Source organism: Monopterus albus, unplaced genomic scaffold, assembly GCF_001952655.1.
Source record: "Monopterus albus unplaced genomic scaffold, M_albus_1.0 scaffold334.1, whole genome shotgun sequence".
NCBI classification, from domain to species: domain Eukaryota; kingdom Metazoa; phylum Chordata; class Actinopteri; order Synbranchiformes; family Synbranchidae; genus Monopterus; species Monopterus albus.
The window spans coordinates 298,731-309,142 of NW_018128214.1; the positions used below are offsets into that span (position 1 = coordinate 298,731).

Consider the following 10,412-nt stretch of genomic DNA (forward strand, 5'->3'; position numbering starts at 1 on the left):
CTTCATGTTTTGACTACTGCTATGACCAGCTGCAAAGCTGGCAACAGAGACGTCTTGGTTGACGTTTCTGTGTAGTATGGGGCTAGCCCAACCGAGGGGATATAATGTATAGGCCTCGTGGGTTCAGGGTCTTTCATCTTACATCTGCCTGTGAGCAGTTTGGAGGTGCAAGATACCTGAGCGTGTAATGTTAATTTTTACCTGTGTTCATGGAATAAATCAGCACTGTTTTGAAGTTACTTGGACTGTCTCGTCTCTCAGAGTTAGCAATGGTAACAAGAACCAAGGAACTACACCATGATGACGACAACAACAACACACAAAAAAAAAACAACAATAACAGCTGCTGCATGTCACCACTGTGATGGAAATGTTACTGACGGGTCGACAAAACTGTTGCACCTCCACTCAAGAAGGTTCTGGAAGTTTTGACCATGAGATGAGCTTCCTCCTCAGCAGGCGGCGCTACAGCAGACAACGTCATCTTCCTGTTTCATTACACTAACAAGTGATTGTTCAAATGGTTTTTAAAGAATGAATCAACTGGAACATGTGCAGTTCAATGATAATAGCTGATGAAGATCATGTGGTCAAAAGCTCCAGAACACTCAGTGGAGCTTGTTGTGAAACTGTCTGGTTCAAAATTAAACTCGACAAAATGTGCATGAAAAGTGAAACTATAAACAGCCACTCATTCAGCTTTCACTGTGAGTTTTAGGTGGATCCGACAACTAAACGACAGTGAGGCTGAGAAAATCTCTGAACAAACTGTGGGTAGCACATTTTAAACCTAAAGAAAATCTGAGGACTAAAGCTTTTCCCACCTGCAGAGATTCAACAAACGACAAAAGGCGTGTTACAGATTAAACTGCTGAAACGTTTTAGTTTCTCCTGTTTGACACCAACTGCACTGACGCCACCTGTCCAGCAGGTGAAGCTGCTCTCCATCAGGTTGCTCTGGTTTCTCCACCTGCCTATCAACACCTTCTATTTACTGTTTGGTTCCAGGCTCACTGTCAAGGTTTTTATGTTTAAATAAAAAACATTTTCATACAAAATATATTGAAAATGGAAATGAAATAATTAAAATCTTTAACCTGCTAATTTAAAATTTAAATAACTAATCACTCCAGTTATTTTTGATCGGAGCAGGACTAAAAACATTTTTCTTTTTGAGTGATTAAACTGAGTTTTATTACTGGCAGCTGGTTTCAGTTCTAAATGTTTAAATGATCTGTCTCCCAAATCTAGTTTCCTCAGTTAACTGCTAAATGATTGGTACTGAGTCTGTTTTCCACATTTGTGATGAGACGTTCAGGGCCCCGCACGATGTCAGGACATTTCTTTCTCTGTGTAAACTCAACCACAGCAAATCACAAACCACTCCACACTCCATGCAGTGCGGCCGGGCATCCTGGTCTGAAAAATAAACTCACCCTCTGACAGGAAGCGGCAGCACTAACCCTGAGGAAACGCGATGTCAGGGTGGGAGAGGACAGGGTTAAAACATTAGAAACATGTTTGTTTATTTATTTGTCTGGGCTAATTTTATCTTTCTGACCTGTTGAACTCGTAGATGTCCTCGATGTTTCCAAACAGAGCACACACCTGCTCAGGACAAATCGACAAATCAGACTGATCAATGATGTGGGCCAGGTAATCCTGAAGGAGAAGAGCGGGGAGGGAAGGAGGCAGAAGGAGAAGGGCGAGGAGGGAAGGAGGCAGAAGGAGAAGGGCGAGGAGGGAAGGAGGCAGAGAAGGAGGCAGAAGGAGAAGGCGAGGAGGGAAGGAGGCAGAAGGAGAAGGGCGAGGAGGGAAGGAGGCAGAAGGAGAAGGGCGAGGAGGGAAGGAGGCAGAAGGAGAAGAAGGACAACATTAGACAGATGTTGACAGCTGTTCCTCAAGGTCAAAGGTTACAGATTAAACTGCAGGTAAATCAAATGAAATGAGAAAAATATTTTCTTCTCATGTGATAAACAACAAGTCTTACAAATAAAGAACCGCTGTAAAAGAAAAAAGTGAACTGTGGGATTTTAAATGACAGGAGCTGGACTGTGACCCCGTCTCCGTCAGTGTGACCGGATCCTCCTGGATCAGGACTGCGTGCAGGTTCAGGGTCTCTCTCTGGGTCCAGGGTTCTCTGTCATCCTCTGTTACATAAGAAGCTAATCTGGTTACTGTGAAGGACTTAACCAGTTAATTATAGCGTGTGACGATGTCGGCGTTAATCAGAGTCGCCACTGCCAGCTCACACTGTCCCCTCCAGGACCTGGGCCTGATCTGAGGTCAGGTCCACTGAAGGAGTCCCCTAACAGGCAGGTTCAAGCTTCTGATGAAGGACACATGCATCGGTGATCAGCCTCTACATGCAGAATGCTTAGGTATGATTAGATCGCTTCACGTCTTCACGCCCCCCCGTGGTCGAGGGAATGTGGTTAATTACAAACAGGTATTTTTAAATTCTGTGGAGATTAGCACCAAAACTTCAGCAGACTCTTATTTTGAAGCTCCTACTTCCTGAAGGCTGCAGATACATTTTTTTTTTACTTTGCAGGCAAAGGAAATGTTTTTACCAGGAGCTGATTTTAAAGCCCAGGCTGTTTTTTTTTTTATACTTTACTCTATACGGCTGCGCGTGTGCGTGACAGAGCTGCTGTACTAGTTCATGAGGCTAATAGAGCGATGCTGTGGACGTTTTAGACCTGGGTTTTACCTCTCAGGCGCCTCATCTTACTGGTGGAGGTTCCTGACGCAGCCTGCTGTAAAAACAATAAATTCATCTTTGAATGTTTTCGTGACAGCTGACATCCTTCTAAAAAGAAACTGATCCAAAGACGAGACATTGAAGTAGGGGGCTGTCTGTAGTAAAGACACAAGTCATTGGTCACAAAGCTTCACTCTCCATCTGGAGCTGAAGTTGATTAATTAGTGGATTAATTAACTGACTGTAAACATCTCGTTAATTGATTCATTGTGGGGTTTAAAGCAACACCACCAAACACATTCTGTGGTTTGCTGTGCTTCTCTGACTGATGTGACAGTGGATCGATAATCTGGGGTTTGTTTACTTAGAGAAAACGTGTCTGGAGACATCAGGAGGAAATAACTGGTGGACTCACTGATGATCTAGATGCAGCTCATTTGGAAACCAAACATGATTTTATGTGCCTTAACCACAAAGACACTTACACGGCAAACATTATGAATTCATTCAAGAGAGACGCACAAACCGTGTTGGACGAACTGCTCAGTGAAAAGACAAAAGCATGACACACCTCTACAATCATGCGCAGGTCTCTGACGTACATCCTCTCCGTCTCGATGATCTCCATCACGACCCGGTCCAGGTAGGTCAGCTGGGGGTTCGGCGCCATGGTGCTTCTCACGAAAGGAGATGTCTGCTGCCGGTGGCTGGACCCTCGGCTTGGGGTTGACTGCCCGTTGTTGTGAATGAGGCCGAAGCTCCGCCCCTTCCTGTTAGGTTGTGGGCATTGCCCCGAGCCCTCATCTCTCTCGGGGCTCAGGTCCAGGTCGATATTAGGATCAGGGGTCTGGGTGCACAGCAGCAGGTTGCTCAGGTTCTCGTCTCTGGAGGATCCGGACCCCGAGGACAGTGTGGAGATCAGGCTCAGCGGGCGCCGGTCTGAGTCATCGGAGGACGTGGCTGATGGAGCGCGCTCATTGCTGCTGATGGTGGCAGTGGACAGGTGGGGGGACTCTGGATGGGGGATGGGGGACACATTGTATAAATATGTTTTAAAAAAACAAGATTAAACTGTAGCTGCACTGAAGAGAACGGAAAACTTCTCTCCACAACTTCAGTCTTTGCACAGTAAGATCAGCTAGCAGGCTCTTTCATAATAAAAGCCCAGGTCATGTTTTTCTGAAAGCTGTTATCAGAGACTGTTTCTTGAAATAACGTGATGTTGATACAGTTTTGGTCGCTGAGGAAACAGGACGTGTTTGGAGATTATTACTATCATCATTACTACTCTGTCTCCGACAGCAACGTTCCCCCCACCGTGATGAAACCCACAGAAACCAGCCGGCTCCTCTTCCTCCCATCACCATCACACAGTGAATCATGGGCTCAAACCATCTGGACAGTTTCAGACTTGGTCTCTAATCTGAGGAATGTCAAAAGCCAACAACAGAGTATGGTACATCGTGTGCATGGTCTACTGGCCTGGAACATGCCTGAGACGTCAACGTGCGCTATTGTGTGCATGGTCTACTGCCCTTGTACATGCCTGAGACGTCAACGTGCGCTACCTGCTAGCCTGTTGTTATTTAAACCACAGGTTGTCCCCCACAGATGTGGGCTCTCACCACCAGCTGCTCCAACAGCTCTGACTCATTCGTCTGCTGTGTCTCAGCCCTCGCCCTGGACAGCAGCAGAATCAGGCCACAGACCAATCGACACAGCCTGAACGCAGCCTGCACCTCGTCAGGCTGTTCTCAGTCTGTGCCACCACCCCAGTTCCCATGATGCTCTGGGGCTGTATGTTGCTGTGGATTCAGCTTTAGCTACAAACTGTATCAGTTTGTCTCCATCACCAGCAGCAGACTCAGCTGGACGTCCAGGAGGATTCTCAGGCAGGGTCTGCAGCCTCTGCTCCTCCGGTTTCTCACTGGACCTATGGAGGTTGGATCCAGAGAGATGTCAGAGATGATGAGATCCTCAGGAAGAGTGAGTCAGACCACACACACCTCAGCTTGAGTGCAGACAGACTGCAGGTATTGACAGGACGGCTGTGACTCAGCTCCTATGACTAAAAACAGCCTTCCTGTTGTCAGAACTGGATTTTCGTTATGTGGACACCTGATACTTCCTGCCCAAACCAACAGATTACTCATATGAACTTGATACATGGCCGAGCCCAAAGTAATAAAACCAGCTCCCAGGGGTGTTTTACTCTCAGGTGGAATTTCTAACTAGTTTGTCTTTCTTACTGTACCAACAAATGGCTCCACGGTCCCGGTGTTAGCTACCAATGTTCATATTTTGCTCATTTACATTTTGAAGTCACTGTATAAAAACATAAAACATGTTTTAACAGTAAAACACAAAATGTTTTTCTCTGTTGCTTTTCTTCCATTAAAACTCTGCTGTGTTCAGACACTAGAGACACACAGATGGTGACAGACTCAAGGACAAACCAGATTGACTGAGTGGTCTCCTCCAGGATGACAGAGCCCCCCCATCCACAGGACACCAGAGGTCACTGACTGGTCTGATGAGGATGACCATGATGTGAACCAGATGCTGTGGCCTTCCCAGTCACCAGGTCTCAGCCCAGTTGAACAGCTATGGGAGATGTTGGAGTGACGTGTTAGACAGCGTCTCCACCGCCATCATCAAAACACCACGAGGGAACATCTGGTGGAAGAACGGTGTTCACTCCTCCAGGAGAGTTCAGAGGCCTGGAGAGTCAAGGTGGAGCTGTTCTGGTGGCACGAGGTGGCCCAACACCTTACTGGGACTCTTATTTTATCACTCCTCAGTCATCGACCCTCACTCAACTCGAATGTTGTTCTGGTCCGCCATGATGAGGGACGTCCCAAAGCTCTTATTTCTGCTCTGAGGAGCGAGGAGGCTACTGGAGAAGCTGTAACCGAGGATACGCTAAGTGGATCCTTCCCAGAAGTCTGTTACAGACTGACACGCCCCTTTATCTGAAACCAGTTTGTGATTGGATGCTTCGCGTTAAGGTTCCTCTCTCCTCACATCACGCAAGGAAAAGACAAGTGATGGAAACGTGGATGGAAATGGGATTCACCTTTTGTGTTGGGTTGTCATTTCATCACTTCTATGTGTCTCCACCTTATGACGCCCCTTTCTAATCAGCCAATCACATCCAAGCTGCAGGTTTCTCACAGAATCAGTTTAATCACCTTTGACATCATCAGATCAATAACACTGACTCAGGTGGAAAAGATTCACAGCAGGAAACAGTCTCAGAGACGGAGGCGGCGTGAAAGTCAATCAGTGATCCAGAGGGAAACATCTCTGCCTCTGTCTGACAAGGTGTCATGTGTGTCGGGTCAGATGTTCAGTTTCTCCCATCACTTTACTTCACAACAGGACTGATGCGATTCTGGTTTGTGTAACTCCGACTGTTCACCTTTGTCATCGCCTACAGTCCCACATAGGAACCAGGTGACAGTGGCTGTGGACAGGAGAAACGATTACACACACCAGCAGCTCTTCAGATGGACACGTGAGGCTGCTCTCAGAACCGCAGTAAGCTCTTAGTAATCATGTGGAGAAACACTGGCAGAGGAGAGGAGGCTTTCTCCACAGAGCCCTGTATGAGTGGGGACTGCTTCCCGCTGCTCAAGCCAGAGTACACACACACTGACACACACGCTGTCCGTTAGCTGGCTGGCGTCCTGCCAGTTCAAGACCAGCGAGGCGCTCACTGACCCAGCAGGAAGCGAATTACAGGCCTGCAGCCGCTCCAGCACAATAGCACTGTTGGCCAGTTACAGCTCAGTGTTTACATTCAAACACACACTGCTGAACTTTGACCCCTGCAGTGACAGCAGCATGTTTACTGTGACCATTAACTGTAGTTTCAGTAAGTTCATTCAAAGTCACATGAGACAGGGTGAAAATTACCTGTGTGTTAAGTTCAGAAAATCGATTAGAAGTAGCACGAGACTGTGTAAACCCAGAAGCATTTAGCTAACAGTCTATAACATCCAACTTTCTAGTGTTTTATGGGGTCATTAACAGTGAGAATCTATAAAGACGCACGTATTTTAACACAAATAATAAAGTTCTTAAGAGCATTTGGTGACTTTAAACCTGTTTGTCCTGTTAAAAACTATTTGTGACTGTTTCTAAAACTGTGTCCACACCGTTCCACTGCTTATTGAAGCTGAATAAAACTGAGAAATTACAGAAAAGACAACACAGATTGAAAACAAATTCATCAGCTAAAGTAAGAAAAGCTGCTGAGTTTGAACCACAAACAGTCTGACATCACAGTCGACACATTTTAACGCAGAAAAGTGTGACGCCGCTGCAGCAACTCACCAAACCAGCGGTGGACAAAGGCTCGTCTGAGCCACCGATCCTCCCTGATGCTCCTGAAGGAGATCTTCACCTTCTCCTCTGAACATAAACTCCTAACCACTGCAACGTCCCCTCCAGCCAGACTGCACCACATGCTCCTCTGATACCCCATCCACTCACAAATGTTCCCTCACAGACAACTTTAAAATAACAGCCACAGAGGGAAAACTATCAGTTTTCCTACACCTTTAAAGACGCCTGAACACTGCACAGGTTTAAAAGTAAACTGAGCTGCTGAAACACACATGTCCACTCCCACTAAACACAGGAACGGGCTGATAAAGAGGAGGAATAAGACTCCTGCTAAACACAGAAACGGGCTGATAAAGAGGAGGAATAAGAGGAGGAGGAGGAGGAGCTGGATCATAAAAGGAGGCAGAGGGAAGGAACAGATGGAGAAGGAGGAGGAGTCACAAGGAGGAAGAGGAAAGGTAGACAGTGAAGTTACAAGAGGAGCAGTCATATTATTAGGAACAGACACAGCTGGTATCTGTACCTGGGCCTGTGCACGATCCACACTGAGAAGCAATAAAAGGCGGTTCCTCCCTTTGTTCTGTTAATTTCAACGCAGCGGGAAGAGAAAGCTGCTCCTCGGGCCGAGAGTTAGTCGCTGCCGTGTTTGTTCATGTCCAGATGAGTTCCCTTGAAGGCCCAGAGTGACTCTCTAATGTTTTCATACAACCGAACCGACTGCACCCGTCCACGAGCAGTGAGGAGACTCCTGACCTGTGGACCAGGGCTCTGCTTCAGTTTCACTCCAGGAGCTGCTTTCCGCACCGTCAGGCGGCGGGGCCGACTCACGTGCACGTTTACAGTAACGACAGCTACCACACTGCAGTAACACCTGTTTCACGCCTACATCAGTGTTGTTATTGCACATGGTACTGTAGATAGTAGATGGGTAGATAACTGCTAGCTGGAGCCTTCACGAGCAGCTCCTCTGCAGATAGTCTGCCAGGACCAGGATGTGACGACCAGGAAAGTCAGTCCTGAGCTCTGCCATAAACACTGAGTGTAGGTGGAAGATAAACTAAAGTACAGCTGCTGTGACTGATCCAGGTCCAGTTGTGTGTGTTGGATCCAGTGTTTGAAGTGACTGGACCTCCTGCCTGTGGTCCTGCAGAGCACCAACCTTTAACTTCACTCATTTCCTGTTTGACCTTCATGACACTTTGAAGTGTACAGGAACAAAGAGCAGCAGGAGACAGCAGAAGAAGACTGGAGGACAGAGGACTGAGGAGGATGAGGATGGAGGAAGACCATGAAGGACCACAGTATCTGGACTGAACTGGATCAAGGATCAGCCCCCTCCTCCTCAGTGGGAGGGTCCAGCGTCCAGCCTGCAGTTCATCGTCTGATATCTGTGAAAAGCTCCGGTTTCGTTGAAATGTGCGACCATGTGACTTAAAGTGTAGTGACCTGGATCCAAAGACATCCACACATGACATAATCCAGTTTCTAATGTGCAGCAGTTTCTGTGATGTTTGTGCGACCAGCTGATCAGAGAGCTGTGGGTTTGTCTATTTGTGTCACAGAGCGCCCCGGGGGGAGGGGGTCAGGAGGCAGGATAATGGCCGACTGTTCTGAAGACAACAGGACTCTTTAACCACGACGTCTCACCATGATGCAACAGACATGTGTTGTTTGGAGCTGAGGTGTTGATTCAGAGTCTGTGCTGCCGCCGTATCGTTGGCACTGGTTATATTTACAACACATTGCACTGGGGTGATTGTTGAGTCTCGTCGTACACTCGTGGCTTAACTGTTCATCAGAGAAACAGGTTCAAACAACTTGACGGAGACAGAAACACAGACACCAAGAGTCCACATACTTATGACCACATAGCGGAAACTGTACAGCAACAAAGCAGGTTCCCTCTGAAGTGACTCCTGATTGGCCAGTCACAGACAGGAAGTAGCATTACGTCCATCTGACTGATCTGAGATCAGCTGCTGAGTCACTCAGGTAGAGCTTAAGATCTGAACACCTCCTCCTCCTCAATGGGTGGGTTACAACTGAGGAGCATCAGAGCTCCTGTGGGCCTCGAATGCCCCGGACTGAGAGGATTAACCTCTCGTTTCCCAGCAGCCTCCTCAGGGCGACCTGACTCGTCCAGCTTGGACCCAGTTTCCCTCTGAACTCGGGAGACACTGGGAGGAACAGACTGAATAAAAACTGACACTAACTTAGAGTGAAAACCAGTAAACACAACTGGCTCCGACTTCATCACAAAGCAGCAACACACGGCAGCGTTACTGTATGGATGGTAGTACACCGTGTGGTTGCCCAGACACCACCTCACGGCAGGCCGATGTCACTGGAAGGCAGACTCAGGACGTCCTCACACGAAGCAAACTTCTGTCCAGGTGTCCCAGTGACAAACACATCAACAGTCTAGTACCACTACTGGTCCTGCTCTGAATGTGTTGCTCATACAAACTGACACAAGCCTGTTTTTACCAACGAAACCATGGAACCTCACTATAAACTCAGTATCAACTTGTTACCAGTATCACCAGTACAAACCATCAGAAACTACTACTGCTATCAATCCCACTGTATAAACCAGTACATGTCAGCACAGTGACATCACAGCACCTGACTTATGTAACAGTTAAAGTCAGCTGGTTTCCAGACTCAGGTCATGTGACCCAAGGTTAGCTTCCAGTGGGGGGTGCAGGGTAACATACACTCACACACGTGCTGCTGAGCTCGACGCCCAGGAATCAGGACCAGGTTCAGGCAGACCTCCTCCCACTGCCGTCACACACTCAGACCAGTCTCTGATCTCTGAAGGCATTTCCGGTGGACTACACTACCCATGAGCCTCCAGCCTGTTGCTATGGAGACACCTCCATCTAGAGCTACCACGTTCAGTGCTGCATTCAGGACCAGACTCTGGATCAGCAACACGACCAGCAACCAGGCAGCTGATTTAAGCCTCACGGTTCTGTAATGTGCCTTTCATTGCTCTGCAGCAGTTTCACTCCTATTTTGATTCTCTGTGGCTTTAACACATTGTCCCATGTGAAGCACTTTGATTTGGTGTTTTGCATGAATGTCAAAGGTCATTTTGACCCGTTTTATTTTGTTGTAATAGCTGATGGTCAGACCCCGGCCATCCAGAACACTAACGCAGCATTGTGGCTCGATGCCTGGACATTTTGCCTTAGTTTCCCTGAATACACAACATGAAACACCTCAGAACATTTCCATGCTACTTTATATGCTGAAACACCACACGGACAGAAACACAGCTTTAAATCACAGCTCTCCCCCCATTATAAAGCCGAGACTGCCGCCAGTTTGCAGGCTGTGATCAGTAACAGCA

General features: G+C 47.5%; 1 protein-coding gene across 3 annotated transcripts in view; it reads right to left on the reverse strand.

The window, feature by feature from the left end:
* Positions 1-10,412, reverse strand: part of LOC109974447 (pleckstrin homology domain-containing family G member 3) — a 33,978-nt gene that overhangs the window by 17,610 nt on the left and 5,956 nt on the right. For all 3 annotated transcript variants that reach the window (XM_020624645.1, XM_020624646.1, XM_020624644.1), the window contains exons 3-4: positions 3,276-3,718; positions 1,562-1,662 (exon numbers count right to left, since the gene is read on the reverse strand). In XM_020624645.1, coding sequence (XP_020480301.1) covers positions 1,562-1,662; positions 3,276-3,718 — 544 coding nt within the window. The remainder of the gene's footprint in view (positions 1-1,561; positions 1,663-3,275; positions 3,719-10,412) is intronic.